Source organism: Tripterygium wilfordii, chromosome 13 (genome assembly GCF_013401445.1).
Source record: "Tripterygium wilfordii isolate XIE 37 chromosome 13, ASM1340144v1, whole genome shotgun sequence".
NCBI lineage: Eukaryota > Viridiplantae > Streptophyta > Magnoliopsida > Celastrales > Celastraceae > Tripterygium > Tripterygium wilfordii.
The window spans coordinates 11,528,754-11,543,773 of record NC_052244.1 but is presented as its reverse complement, the minus strand read 5'-3'; the positions used below and the strand labels follow the sequence as shown (position 1 = coordinate 11,543,773).

At 37.0% G+C, this 15,020-nt stretch overlaps 3 protein-coding genes across 4 annotated transcripts; all 3 read right to left on the bottom strand.

The window, feature by feature from the left end:
- Positions 1 to 1,041: 1,041 nt before the first annotated feature.
- Positions 1,042 to 2,991, bottom strand: LOC120013557. Its single transcript, XM_038865392.1, has one exon. The coding sequence runs from the start codon at positions 2,852 to 2,854 to the stop codon at positions 1,379 to 1,381; it is 1,476 nt and encodes a 491-aa protein (XP_038721320.1). The 5' UTR covers positions 2,855 to 2,991; the 3' UTR covers positions 1,042 to 1,378.
- A 2,368-nt stretch (positions 2,992 to 5,359) lies between these two features.
- On the bottom strand, positions 5,360 to 8,108 carry LOC120011828. 2 transcript variants are annotated; one of them, XM_038862955.1, is made up of 3 exons: positions 7,546 to 8,108; positions 6,306 to 7,057; positions 5,360 to 6,150 (listed from the first exon to the last, which is right to left on the bottom strand). In XM_038862955.1, exons 1-3 carry the CDS (start codon positions 7,831 to 7,833, stop codon positions 5,622 to 5,624), a joined length of 1,569 nt encoding a protein of 522 aa, XP_038718883.1. In that variant the 5' UTR covers positions 7,834 to 8,108; the 3' UTR covers positions 5,360 to 5,621. The 2 variants fall into 2 exon arrangements, with proteins under 2 accessions (XP_038718883.1, XP_038718884.1); XM_038862956.1 differs by having other exon boundaries at positions 6,306 to 7,050; positions 7,546 to 7,675.
- A 4,483-nt stretch (positions 8,109 to 12,591) lies between these two features.
- Positions 12,592 to 14,545, bottom strand: LOC120013743 (mucin-5AC-like). Its single transcript, XM_038865667.1, has one exon. The coding sequence runs from the start codon at positions 14,192 to 14,194 to the stop codon at positions 12,842 to 12,844; it is 1,353 nt and encodes a 450-aa protein (XP_038721595.1). The 5' UTR covers positions 14,195 to 14,545; the 3' UTR covers positions 12,592 to 12,841.
- Positions 14,546 to 15,020: the final 475 nt, after the last annotated feature.

The window sequence follows — 15,020 nt, the reverse complement described above, 5'->3', positions numbered from 1 at the left end:
AGCTTCACAAATCGAATTTTTCTCATGGATTCAAGACATAACATATATTTAGGATTCATTTGGTACAGAGTCTGATTGACATAATATATATGTATAGGCTGTTGATTTATGTTAGAGCATATACTATAAAATATATTATTTAGGTGTGTTTGGTAAAACAAAATCTAGATATACTGTCAGTATATGCTTAAACCCTAGAACTAGTAGTCTATCTGCTTCGTCTCTCTCAATAGCTACTTCATCTCCCTCTCCCTCTCACCGACCCCAACACCTTAGAGCTTTGTCTCGTCATTGACAATTTTCCATAAGAAGATCAGGGTGAGAAGATACGCGAGGAGCACGGAGAGAAATGTCAAACAGATGATAAAAATACTATCGATAAACATTATTTTTTTAGCGGAAACAACGTATAAGCTGCAGTTTCGACCTGTTTGGTAGTCCAATGTTTTCCGCTGGCGGAGACGCTAGCTAAACTATCTAGCAAACGGGCACTCATAGGGTCAAATACTCATATTTCATTGTCATAAGAAAACAAATTTCGATGAAAAGTATATAAATGTGACAAATGAGCCTAGTAAAAAAAAAAGGGTAAAAACACTGTCGGTTCGCTGTTCACAGACAAGCTACACAGTTCCGCTCTCCGTCGGTGGCACGGGAATTCGTTCTGTGACTGTGTCGGTGCGCGTTCACCATACGCTGTCTGACACGTAAGAAGCTTACCTCAATTTTTTGCAAAAAAAGAACAAAAAAAGGTCCCACTCATCACTCTGTCAAAAGACAGAAATCTTCTTATCTTTCACAAATATAGATAACCGTGCCACAAAAACATGATTGATTCTCAATACAAAGTCTTTCATCTAAATAATTGGAAAGTTATTACCTTTTGAATATTCATAATTATAATGCATAGACCAATGAGAGATGATTCAGTTGATAATCGATTGGATTAGACATATGTATGTATAAAGTTTGATTCCAATGATAAATAAATTTCTTAATGGTCTTTAAAAAAATAATTACAATGCAATAGTGGTAGAGAAATAAAGAGACCAATTTTTTTAAACCCTTTATTGGCTTCCATTTATGTTGCTCACAAATACAATTAATTCAGCATTTATTGTAATTTTTTTTTAAATTGAGAACAACAACATACAAGTCTATCATTTACACATTCGATATGCACCTAAATTTAGGTCATCATACTCGCGCATAAATTTTCTCAATGATTTTGCTCCTAATGAGAATCGAACTCAGACCTTTTGAGTCCATATAATTTGGTACTAGAGAGATTCATCACTAGACTATCACCATCTCCTAGTCTAATGACATTACATTAACAATACAAATAATATTTTTCTAGAAGCCAATTAATGACGCATTAACTCTGTTTACCTTCCTCACCGCCGTCTTCCAAATAAGCCTTCTTTCTCCCCTCAGCTCTTGCAAACAGACAAATCACAAGAAAACACGTGGCGTAAATCCCGTGAATCTTCCAATTCGTCTTGGGTGGCTGACGCAACACCACTCTGTGGAACACCGCCACGTAATAATGCAGCCCAACTGCAAAGCCCACGAATGTTTGACCCAAGCCCAGCATTCTCGAGCCCAGCCCACATTCAGTCGAAAACACCAGGACCAGATACATCAGCAGTAACAAGAGATACAGCACATACGCCAGCGTTTGCAGCACTTGTAAACAGATGTACGTCAACCGTGCTGTAGCGTAGAAAAACTTGAGAGGCTCAAGTCCAGTGACCAGCGAAGAGACACAGAGAATGGAGAAGTAGATTGAGAGATAAACTTGAATGAAAATCAGGATCTTTTGGAGAGAAAAATAAGCTTTGATTCTATTGACAATGAGAGAGACCAGAAGTAGAGGGATTATAATGAAAGCAAAGGAGACAAATGAGGCAATTGTGGGTGCGTATTCATTGCCAACGTATGGTTTGAAATTCTTTGTGATTTCTTTGTTGGCTTTGTTAATGTAAGCTTTTGATGTAGTTGAGATTCTCTCAATGTCTGGGATAAGTGTTTGATGGAATCTGGTGGGTAGATCTCTGAATTCTGAAATCAAATCATCATTATCATCTTCTTGGTCAATCCAACTGGGTTGGGTCTGTTTTTGTTGTTGCTTGGTCTTCTTGTCTGTATTTTGATTCTTCTTCATTTTCTGAGAATCTGGGTCATTGAGTTTGTTGTCCACAATGGTTTGGCTCTGTTTTGTGGAAGTGGGTTTTGTTGTTTTCGACTTGGGTGTGCTTATTTTGGTTAGATCTAAAGATTTCTTGGCGGAAAGTGAAGTGCTGGATTTGGTAGAATTTGAGGCCTTTGATGTGGAATTCAGTTTCTTGAGCTGTGAAGTGGAATTGAGCTTCTTCAATCCAGACTTGGTTAGGGAATCAATGGATGCTGTTGTTTTTGTAGAGTTTGTGGACTTTGTGAGCTTGGTTTGGTTTTTGGCAGATAAATTTGGCTTCAATAGTTTGGTTTGGTTTTGGGCAGATAAGTTTGGCTTCAATAGTTTGGTTTGGTTTTTGGCAGATAAGTTTGGCTTCAATAATTTGGTCTGGTTTTTGGTGGAGAAATTGGATATCAAGAGTTTGGTCTGGTTTTTGGTGGAGAAATTGGATTTCAATAGCTTGGTTTGATTCTTGGAGGACAAATTGGTGGTTTTACTACTCTTAGGCTTCTCTTCTATTTGCAGGTCTAACATTCTTCTCCTACCAAGAGACTCTGATTGGCTTTGAATCTGAGACTCTGAGGAGACACAATGAAGAAAAACAGAAGTAAACAGAACAAGAACAAGATAAAGCAAAAGTACCTTTCTGAGACTGAAGTACAAGAGTAGAGCCATTTTTGTGAAATCTATGCAGATCTAAGAAAAAACAGCTGGTGAGTTCAAAGATCTAAACTTTGCATGTATTGGATCTAATTTATGGAGACAAAGTGAATGAGAGAGAGAGAGAGAGAGAGAGGAGAGAGAAGTAAGTGAAAGTAGAGATTTGATACTATATAAAGGGAATTGGAGAATGGTGTGGCAGAAATAGAGATGTAGAGTGGCCAAACGACGCGGTTTCACTGGTCTCGTTGTCGTTGCTGGTTTAGTATGGATCTTACTCTAAAGCAAGAGCAATAATGAAGCACTTAAATTATGATTTATCACATAACTAACTAGTGTTTTTTTTTTTTTTGTTTATTAGACAACTTGGGATAATCAAAATTAGTAAATGGGTTTAGACAAACTGACTTCACTAGTCATCCTTGTGTTTCTCCAAGAATAACATATTTGACTTTATTAGGTTTAGCATGGGAACGTGTGATTATAGAGTTGTAGGGATGTAACTTACAACTCACATATTCAATTTTTGTAAACAATTTATTCACATATCAGTTCTTGACCCACCCACTGAAAAAGTATACTTTTTCTCCTTTGTGTGACCGCGTTGTTTTCATACTTTGGCATGTTGGAAGTTGAATTTGAGTTCGATAAAAAAATTTGCCAGTCAAACTAAAGTTATAGGGCACACAAATGCATGTGGGGTGCACATATATATATATATGTATGTATGCATGCATGTATGTATATATGCCTGAGATGCCCATAATTTTTTAATTAGAAGAGGAGATAGTATTTTTATTTTTTTTTTGTAATAAGATGAAGAAGAAGAAATAGTTGAAACGGTTGCTTGGTGGAGACATTTTCAAGTTATAATTTGGATTTTATTTTTGTTTTTTCCAGGCATCCAGGAACCTAGCTAGCAGGCTTGTGGCTAATAGAATAACAATATTGAGTGGGTAGGGCCCAAACCAGGCTATCCCTGATCTGCATGAGTCCATGTTAATTAGTTTCTTCAAAGTAGTGAGGCCCACAACTGTGAGAATCCTAAGTTGTGGGTCCTACGTTTGTGTGCTTCCCAGCCTAGCTTGTTATTTTCACACATTATTGATCATTCCAGCTTGCTTAGTGAATATGTAGATCCATCTATTTTTTTACTTCACATAGGACATATATATATATGGTATTGCTATATCAATAATATATGAATTATCCCAAATTTCCGTAACATATTTGTGTAAAATTTGATTAGTTTATTTTTTGATATGGTAGATTGGTAATTTGGTATTAAAGAAAATTATATAATTCTTAATTGAAAATATGTTGAGTCATTAAACTGTTAGAATCTGAGAGGACCCACACAGAGAAGGCCCAGAAATAGACTTTATGAGACTCCATGCATTATTGATGTGAATCATCTTGTGATTCCGAGCCTGCAGTAAATAAGGGTACAAGTACAACATGTTCATCATGATTAAATTTTTTTTTATTTTTTTTAAAAGCTACCCAAATTCAAAATCAGTCCTCAAATTGTCCTAACTAATTCACTCCTCCTCTCCGCATACACATCACTACTAGTCTATCACGCACGAGCTCAAGCTCATGTGCCTGCTGAACCCGAGACAACGAGACTAACCATACTATCTATTGAGCAAGATCTGGTGGATGAACTTGATTACGATAATTTAATCGATGATTTTGCATCTCAAAAGATCATAAGAATGTTTGCATGTTATGATGATTCATACCAGCACCTTCGTCATGTACCTCCAACTCTACCTCAAGCTTTGTTCTTGATGAAGACATCACGATTTCATCAGGATTCTTGCCCTATCTTATTTGGGCTCCTCAAGTGGATTGGATTCATTTTCCTTTTATTATGGGCCTTTTTTTTTTAAAGTAAATGGAACTTCCATGTCCAACCGATGTGGGATTCCTGACATTAAGGTTGCTCTTGTGAAGCAAATGCTTGGGCGGATAAGTTGCTTGCTAAGTGTGCTTGGCATCGATAATTGGTTTGGGGTGGTTCCCATGCATTCTAAGGAGGAGGCTATGGATACCTGGTGTGTAGGAGGAAAGGACTCTGTTGTTTTGTATTCATTCCCATGTGGTGTTGTTTTTGTTGTGTATGATGCCTGTATTGGTTTGCCTTCTTGTTGTGGGGAAGACAATACTCGTGCTTTTACCCTAGTTTGCCTAGCAAAACATGTCAGAAATCTATGCCCAAATACATCGAGAATATTGTCTGTTCTAGGTCGTGGAACCAAACGGATTTGTTATTCATGGACCGTCGTTATTAGTTCCTAGAGCTAGAAAACTCGTCACATGTGTGAGGAGAGGTGTCTAAGACTTTATTTATATATATATTACTCAGTTGGGTGATGTGAATTCAATGTGGGCTATATTCTTGACAAAACTTGAAGAGGGGCAGGATAGGACACGCTCACACGCCAAGTTCAATCTCCGGAATCTCTCACCTTTTATATCTTACATTGAATAAATCCCTTTGGTTCACAAGAATTGTAAGATGAACAACTGTAGATTTCTTTTTAAAAAAAAATATGAACACCGTAAAAGAAGTAACAAATGAGGTGGGACAAAGACTTCCAACGAGTTTCAAAGTCACAGAACGTGTCAAATCCACTCATCTCTGCAAAAACATAGAAAAATCCATTGATCAAGAGCAATTCTGAAAGCATATATATTTTTATGATATATCCCTTTCAATGATGCATTTTCACCAGTGGAACCAATTCAAACTTCAAGCTTCTGCCAAGTTTTCTCATCATTCTGCCGTGTTTGAGGATGTCAGCTGGCGCGATAGTAGATACGTCTCATCATTTTCATCCAAATCATGGCTCTCTTCCCCTCCGTACTCCAACTCAATTGTATTTCTTTCCTCTCCATTCACCTCCTTTGATTCTGAAACATGAGCTTCAAGGTATTCTTCTGTAAGGACGTAATTATCTGTCTCTATCTGTTGCATTTCTGATTCTATTAATGCCTGCATCTTTGCTCGCTCCTTGTCTCTTGGGTATGTGCAATAGAGGAAGGAATAGATAAAGCAACAGACTGCCATTGGAATTCCAATTGCCGTGTAGAGCGCCTTTGCAAGTGATGCTGCATTTTCTCTATCAGTTTCTACCTCTACAGTATCCGACGCTCCCTTTGGAGCTGGTTTATAACCATAAACATGCTGAGTCAACAAGCCAACAACTGGTGGAGCAAATGATGATAGTATGGACTCGAAGGATCGATCCAACGCATAGATGCTTGTTCGAGACCTCTCTGGGACTATCTCTGCAAATATTGGACTGTGTAGACCATTTACACGTTAGAGAATGAAACTTAAAAACATGCACACATATTAGTGAGATTATATATGGTTACTCAATATCATTATTTCCCAGATTAATATCGGTAGCGTGCACGAATGAGCTAAAAGATGCAATGGATCAGGAAAACATACTTATTTGTAGCCGGAGCATTCCAGGATATGCAAAATCCCATGATGAAGAGGAAAAGACCATGAGTGAATGCTGTCGATGGATCATCCGGTAGTACAAGAAGCAAAATTGCAGCTAAAGGGATGGCTGAAGCGGAGCTTATTTGCGACAAAATTATTCTCCCGGAATTGGGTAAGCGTTTGGCAAGAATATCCCCCATTCTTCCTCCAAAGAGACCTCCAAGCGAGCCAGCAATAACAAAGAGAGTCATGAGAAATGCTGTCTTTTCATGAGAGAAGCCAATGAGTTCTAACCACATAGCGGCAAATGACAAAGCCGACCAGGGAAATGATCCAGAGACACCTTGTGCCACAATTATTTGGAAAGAAGGTATATTTATAACTGATTTTGCTTCCATCATTAAGTCCTTCAATTCCTCTAAAAATGGCTTCCGCAGAGTTTTATCTCTTGTCCTACAATCACTATCAGAAAAATGCGGATCTTTAGCAAAGAGACGGACCAAAAGACCAACTATTACACTAACTAGTCCAACGAGATGAAAAGCAATTCTCCAACCAGGAATACCCATGAAAGATTTTGAGGCGATAAGCACAGAACAAAGCCCGCCAAGGATGGAACCGAGGTTTCCTGTTAGTTGTAGCCATCCAAAAGCCATACCACGGTTGCTATCATCAGTTGAATCAGCAACAAGGGACTGAATGGCAGGTGTGACTAGGGCAAGACCAATCCCATTCAAACCTCTTGAAACTGCCACCTGATTGACCAAATGAATCAATTCAAAAAAAGAAATAGTAACAGTTCTCAAAGATGGGAACTTTTTTTTCTTCACTAAATCAGCTCAATAACCCAAAACATTCTACCAGGGTAGCCAACAAACGGGTGCCCGACCAGTTTATCGCAATTGATCTCTGAATAAACCAGAAATAAGTTTCATAAGAAAAACTATTCAGCTAATAAAACCACTTACCAATAACCCAGATAACATTTTGACTAAATTACCAAAAAAATGCTTAAGCATTTTGTTCCAGCTTCCCAACCAACCAGATTACATGTGACAAATCGATCTGCCCTCATCCAATCAATATCAAGACAAAACTCACAAGATTCATAGTGTCAACACCATCGAGAGAGACATTTTCGGACAACTACTAAAAATGGAAAACTTTCAGGGATGAAGAAAGCTTTTTTTTGAAGGAAAATAAGAAAAAATTTCTGTATCTTTAGAGGAGAAACAAATTATACCTGGAAGAAGGTAGAGGAGACGGCGACAAGAAATGTTGCTGCAGCCCAAAGAAAGGCACCAATAGCGATGACATGGGCGCGATTGTGATGCACAGCAAGGTAAGCCGCGAGTGGGTAGCAAGAAGATTGAACAATGGATCGAAACAGAGTCAGTGAACCCAACCCAGTTGGGTCTGTGTGTAGAGCCGCACCAACCTCCTTGTAGACGCCTGGTAGCAATGACTCATCTGCTCTCTCCATAATCCCCGCCAGATTCACGAACACCAAGGTCAACGTCTCCGATCTCATTGTAAATTAACGATATTTTTCAGTGAAAATCTCTACTTCTCTCCTTTCCTAGAACAGAGGATCCTCTGTCTTTTCCTTTGAGGAGAGAGATGTGACCATTTGACTTGGACTACTGCCTTTAGTCTGTCTTCTTGAAGGTGGTGAAGGTGGGCTTTTGCCACGTGTAGGGTGAAGATTTGATGAGTCTATAAAACGGCGTCGGATTACTGGAGATAAACTGAAAGATTGCAACTTTTGCACAGATCTATCCTTATAAGGGAGGAATGAATTAAAGGAGAAAGAGACGGACAAAATACCATTTTAGAATTTAGACCAATCAGAGGAATGGTTCTTGAAAGGAATTCCGAATTCGAGATATGCTTTGTTAGATTCGGCCACCATAATTAATGGTTCGTTTGGAATCTCTCCCAAAGCCCATATAGTTGGGGAAGAATTAGGTGGGCCGTAATTGTGGGACATTATAAAGCCCAATAATACCTAGCCCATGCAAAGAAAGTCCATCAAATTATACTAAAAGTCTAAAACATTTACATTGGGCTTCTGCCAATGGAGCCGAATCCCACAACAAACAATTATTTCTTGGTGCTTTGGAGTGCGAATGATTTTTTTCCCCTAATAAAATGTTACTACTGTTGATCACATCTTTGACTTTGACACTATTCTCCCAAAGAGGAAGCATGATCCTTCTTGTCTGTGCAATATATGTATATGTTGGGAAGGTGAATCATCGAAAGTGTTGAGGTTCCATCTAATCAAATCTCTTCAATCACCCAAAATTCCATATCCCCTTATTAATATATATAGATAATTTCAATTCCTAACTATCAATAACGCGTTTTTTCTCTTTTCAAAAAAAAAATAACAATAATTTTATAGTGGTTTGGCACTCGGCCTACATCCACTCTCTAAAACCCTTTTGTGGCTACATATTATTATTGCTTAATTTCAATTATATAGGAGGTTCCTATTTATCGGGTTGTGTAGGTGAGGAAATCGATCGATCAAATCACTTATTGATTTTAGCGTATTTGATTGATATTACAAGTATTATGATTGATTATATCGATCAATATTAATTACAATATATTCTATTAATATTCTCTAATACTCGAGCAGTAGAACTCTGCAATGCTAGGTTCCTTCCTCATATGATACAACAACCTTTCTTGTTCAAAAATGCCTCATTATCGATGGTTTAATCGAAAGTTAGTTATAGAGGTCAATGCCCTGCAAAACAAAACATACATGCATGAAATGTACTACATTTCATCAAAAACGAAACAAAAATCTAACTTAGAAACGTATAAATTATATAGATATTTCATGCCATCAATAATCCCTACGTACCCAAAGCCTCCATATATTCTTCTAATTCATAGTGCATAATTCAACTGCATAAACTTAATAATTAAAGACATCAACCCTAAATAAATTAGGAAACACACTCTAATTAGTTGACTTAAATAAAGATTAACCATAATTAACTTTCTCACCTCCACCATTCATTTTCATTTAATTGTAAGGTTAGGAAACATTAAAGAGGGACATTTAATGTATCTATGACATCTGTGTTGAAACTGTAGTGGCAGACAACAGGTTGGGCTTTTATGAAAATCACATCTGACCCACTGGTACAGACAAAGTCATTATGTGAAAATCTAAGGAATTGAAGTGCCATTTTAATCACAAGGAGGAGTTCCACTTCTTCTAATTGTGAAAATGCATGGTTAATCATATTCTAATGATTCTCTTTTGATTCCTCTCTAAGAAACTGATGATTAGTTCCCCTTTAATATCATGATTCTTAATTAGCTTTGATGGGGAAATAATTAAGCTTTGTGGGGGAAGAGGTATTGGTTCATATTTATTTTTTCAGGGTCTGAAAGGGCATCTAGATTTCTTCATTGATTTCAAATAATAAGGAAGATATAGTACAACTGTAGAAGTACTTTTAAAAAAATAGGTGTGTACAAGTAATGGTCACTACTAGTATTAGGTAGGGATGGGATGGGACTGATTGGGATGGGTTTATCAAAAAGCCTATCTAGCCTTAAAACATGGACCCTGGTCTGCTCTACTGGCCCAATAGTATTTAGCCAGTCCACTTTCTTTATGGTTTCTATAATTTCTTTTCACCAACTGAAAGTCTTTAAAAAAAAAGACCACCATATATATTTTGCCTTTTAAAAATCTGATATGGGCATAAACCCTGATCCTCAGATTTGCACACATAAAATTTTTCATCTAACGACATAGTAAGTTGAGCAAATGTCTAACGCGTGGTCACAAAGGCATTGCTCCTAGTGAGAATAGAACTCAAAATTTTGATTTCATATGATTTGATCTGAAAAAATTCACCATTAAACTATCACCCCAAATAGTTTGAAAGTCGGAAACTAATAACAAAAACTATTTAATTAATTGAGTGTCCATTTTGATTTGGTTGCAGTTGAACCATCTTAGTCTCACTTTACAATCACTATAGGATATATAGATTGGAATGAAAGTTATCATTTTATATAACTTAGACCTAGTCATGCTACTAGGTAGATATACAACATACATAGTTTGTTTCGATAGAAATCTCTTCATGAAAGTCAAAAAAGAAACCAAAGACAGTTGAATTAGTTTAACTAATGGCAGTACTCCTACCACAACTAAAAACACCAATTTATTATACAAACATGAAAGTTTGTCTTGTTCCAGTACTGGGTACTTGAATATATGCTTCAAAGGGAATGATTTCTATTAGGGGGGAATGGTTATGGTGGGCATGCCAGACTTTTCTGATGCCGAAAGTTTTTTGTATATATATATATATATATGGAGTGACTGATCAAGAGAGATGCCTTTGCCATACCCTACTGTACATCAGCCTTTGACAATGAATATTACTCTCTGTGGGCTAATTGGATGGAGTGTAGTGGAGTATATAGTGAGTACTGACTTAGTGATGGAGGAGCCATCATTGCTGAACAGCAAATGAAAGTTGTGTATAAATTAAATTGGTGTATATGGGTCACCACCACAGCTACATTTGAAGTGCTTTTTTTTTTTTTTTTATCAGAACATTTGAAGGGCCTGGCCCCTTATAAAATCTCCCAAAATCCCATGCTCATCATTTGATTTATTTTTTTTTCTTAGAAAAACAGAGATTTCAAAAAAGATTGAAAGGGTTATCATTTTAAAAAAATTAAAGATGAAAGATGGGTTTATAATTGAATTGAAAAAGATCATGATCTTTCAATCAAAGGGGATGAATTATGAAAACAGATTATCGACTTTTTAGATTATTAAAAATCATTTCATGCAAAACATATATTAGATGCATACATACATATATGTGTGTGTATATATATATAATGATATCTACTTTAATAATGATAACAAGTTCAGAGGAGTGGCCTGCCCTAACTTTTCCTCTTACTTTCACAAGATTTTGAAATAATATGGGACTATTATGAACTTGTCCCATGTCAAATGTCAATGCACCTTTTGGCGGGAATTGAAACTCTCTTGTAACACACTTTCTTTACAAATTACTTTTAGGTTAAAAACTAACTTTTAACTTTCTTGGTGCTTTCATCAACTATGTCCATATATAGTTAGCTTAATTAACTAGGGTTCTTATGCATAACTAGGAAAAACCCATTTGAGGAATTCTTGGGCGTGACGTGCATACATATGTGTGCCTTTTTGTGATGTATAAAGTCTATATATATACATACACACACTTGTATTAACGTAAACCATGGCAGACAAATAATCACTTGCAACCAAAGCAAGAGGAGTTGGATTAAATGATACATCAGGTGCCCCAATTGATAAAAGCTCATCAATTCCAATCCTTGAAAATTATGAACATATTACATATTGTTTGTGTTGGATCAAGCACAATCTCTGGTGCCAAAATATATGGAGTCGAGGTTTTGAGCTTGATTATCATTGGAGCAATATCTTTGTGATTATAAAATGGATTTTGACCCAACTTACCTAATCATCAAGTGTAAAACTTATGTGGCATTGTAGGTCTAACGGTCCAAATTTAAGCTCATATCGAATGTTTAAAAGATAAACTTCTAAAGTTCATGCATGATGAATAAGGCTAAGCAACTTACACGTCAAAGCTACCATACATGTAATAAGATATTTTAGGCTAGCTAGCTAATTAGATAGAGAGGAAGATCTACTGGTCTTGAGACTACAAGACAACCCACGTCTTGTAGTAAATATTGTTCATGTCCTTACTACCTAAAAAGTAAAAACGATTCCTTAATTATTCCTATGAAGAAACCCAAACCCTTTTGGTCTATTGTACAAATTACAAAGATGAGCTAATGAGTACAATTATTATTGTACAATTCAAAGGTATAGTCGGTGTTTTAATTGGTATCATTGTATATAATGGTCTGGTACAAATAATGGGGGAATCTTTAGATCTATAAAATAATTTTTTTCATATAATAAAAAAGAATAAGACACAGACACACATGAAGAAGAGAGGAGATAATTGAATTTTCTACTAAACCAAGATTGCGGCGGCTAACGATTCCCCAAATCTCGCCACCAATCACTCCCGGATTTCCAAACAATATTTTTTTTAATAATCAGAAAGAATAATAAATAATAAAAATAACTATATTAATTAAGATAATGGTAGAACGAGCATGACAAAACACTACAACCATGGGATTCATTGAAACAAATAACCATTAAAATCTTCAAACCTAGAGAAGATAAAGATCAAAGAACAGAAGGTACGAGGAAGGAAGGAACACTGTTTTTGATATCTGGTTTCATATTCTCTATACACGAAGAAGTCAAATTCAAAAAGTTACACATAAATGTAAACTGTATATATATGTGTATGATCAAGCATTGGATATGGAAATGTGATTGGAAAAACAAAAACATACATGATATTTATGTACAATATCATGAAGAGAAGTAAAGAGAAAGTCATGGTTAACACAGATTCTATGTCATGCATAGACTACTATCTGTGATATTAATCCGAAGAGCAAATCCATGATTCCACCATACCTTCACTAGTTCTTGTAGCCACAATTTGATCAGTGCCTTTATCACCATGAAAATCCGAAGAACCCGGACCCGAATAGTTTAATCTCCCATTAGAATTAACTCCCCTTTGTGGGTGGTTGTTGTAGTTGCCATTGATGGACCTTAACAGACCTTGATGTTGTTGTTGATGATGATGATCACCCTTGCTTGATCCCACTCCATCCCCCGTACCCCATCTTGTAGGGTCTCCATTATTAATGTCTCTTCTTGGCAAAGCTGCATGTTGATGAGTAGTAGTACTGCTCAAACCAAACTCCTCCAACACACCCATCTTGAGATGTGAATCATCATTTGATGGATTAATTTGCAAAGACTCCTGCTGTTTGGTCCCAAGAATAGCCGAATTCGAAAGTGGGTTATACTTAAGAGAGGCTTGATTGAGGATTGATTGGAAATTGGGAACTGGGTTTTGCAATTGCATGTTGATGTTGTTGAGTAATTGGTAGTTAAGATTGGAAGTTGAGGTAGAAGGAGCAGCACTAGTAGCAGAAGCAATGGCATGATCAGCAATTGAAGAAGAAGAAGAAGAGGAGGAAGAGAGAAATGAAGGGGGTACTGATTGTAGTTTTTGTGCAAAGGGTCTTAAAAGATAAGGAGGGGCAGGTGAAGAAGAAGATGAAGTACCAAAGAAATCAAGTCTGGAGGTTCTGGGAAAAGGCGAAGATGTGAATGGTGGTGCAGGGATTCCAGTGAATTCCTGAACCATGGCTCTGAAATTAGTGGTGTCTGTGGTCAGTACAGTTGTTGGCGCACGCCTTGAAGCCCTGGATCTCTTCTTTGGGTTCCGAACCATATTTGTGCCGCCGATGTTGTTAGTCGCGGTGGTGGTGGTGGTGGTGGAGGAGGGATCATTATTTGGCAAAGTAACTTTTGGAGCATTATCTGGTCGAAGTGGGATCTGAATATTGGATGGGAAGGCGACTCTGCTCTGTGATTGGTCAGTGAGAAACTGTTGGGTGGGTGACGATGATGAGGCCGTAAATCCTCCGAGATCGGGTTCCGATCTTAGGGTCTTGGACCAGACCATATCAAGATTGAGTAGCGAATTGGGGTTTGCGAATGGCGGCGGCGGTTGTGCGGATCTTGGTAACGGATCGAAAAGGTTCGAAAGCGGGTCAAACATTGACGAAGAAGAAGAGTGGTTTTGTTGGTGGTGGTGAGGTGGCGGCGGGTTGTTGGAATTGAAGAAAGCTGAAATAGAAGTTTCGGCGGCGCGTGAATCATATTCGTCGTCTCCGCCACTGGAGGACTGCAAACTACCACTATTCGCGGAATCCATTAAATTTTCTCTCTTCAATCAAAAAGGGAAAGACAGACCCATTAAATTAAAGAGAAAGCCAGAAGAAGCCAAGGATGATGAGAGATCTTTCTGGTTCTGGAAGAGGGTATCAGAAAGGAGTTCTCATATGCAAAGAAAACAGCGTTTGGCTTCGCCTTTTGTGGGTATTGTGTGTAAAGAAGGGAATAAACAGAGGGAGAGAGACCCACAGATCATGAAATTGATGGTTGCATAAATGAAAGGCCTTTTTAACTCTCTCTCACTCTACTGTACTGCTTCTTTTTCCTTTTTTTAATCTTTCGGGGGTGAATTTAGGGTTTACTCTTCATGGTAACAGAGAGAGAGACGGAGTGTGTGCGCGCGCGCACAGTTTATCTCAAAAGATGAGGGTGGGGTATGAGAGAGAGGGGAGACAGGTGGATATGATTCAAACTTTAAGTAAGGGAAAGTTGTGGTTTTGATTCACTAGTGTGAAAATTTGGGAAAAAAAACTTGAGGTACTTTGCTTTAAATTGAAGTATTAATTTCATTAGCTCTTTTTTTATTGGATGAGAATCATCATCATCAATCTATATATATATAATGGAGGATTCAAAAGGCTTCTCCCTGGTGCCATGTGGATGCCTCTAAAAAAACCTACACAAAAAACAAAAGAAAAAATTAAATATATTAAATAACTTTAAGACCCACAAGCACATACAATTAATAATATACAAATAATTTTAAAATGATATTTAATAATACAACAAATAGTCATATCAATTATCACCTATTAATGGCATATAAAAACAAAAAGATAAAAGCTTAAATGAAACATATTCACAAT

Coding starts and splice junctions, on each gene's coding strand:
- LOC120013557 (XM_038865392.1), bottom strand. CDS start 2,854: ATGGCTCTACTCTTGTACTTCAGTCTCAGAAAGGTACTTTTGCTTTAT.
- LOC120013743 (XM_038865667.1), bottom strand. CDS start 14,194: ATGGATTCCGCGAATAGTGGTAGTTTGCAGTCCTCCAGTGGCGGAGAC.
- LOC120011828 (XM_038862955.1), bottom strand. CDS start 7,833: ATGAGATCGGAGACGTTGACCTTGGTGTTCGTGAATCTGGCGGGGATT. Junction 7,058..7,545: donor TCTCCTCTACCTTCTTCCAG/GTATAATTTGTT, acceptor TTGGTCAATCAG/GTGGCAGTTTCAAGAGGTTT. Junction 6,151..6,305: donor AATGCTCCGGCTACAAATAA/GTATGTTTTCCT, acceptor TGGTCTACACAG/TCCAATATTTGCAGAGATAG.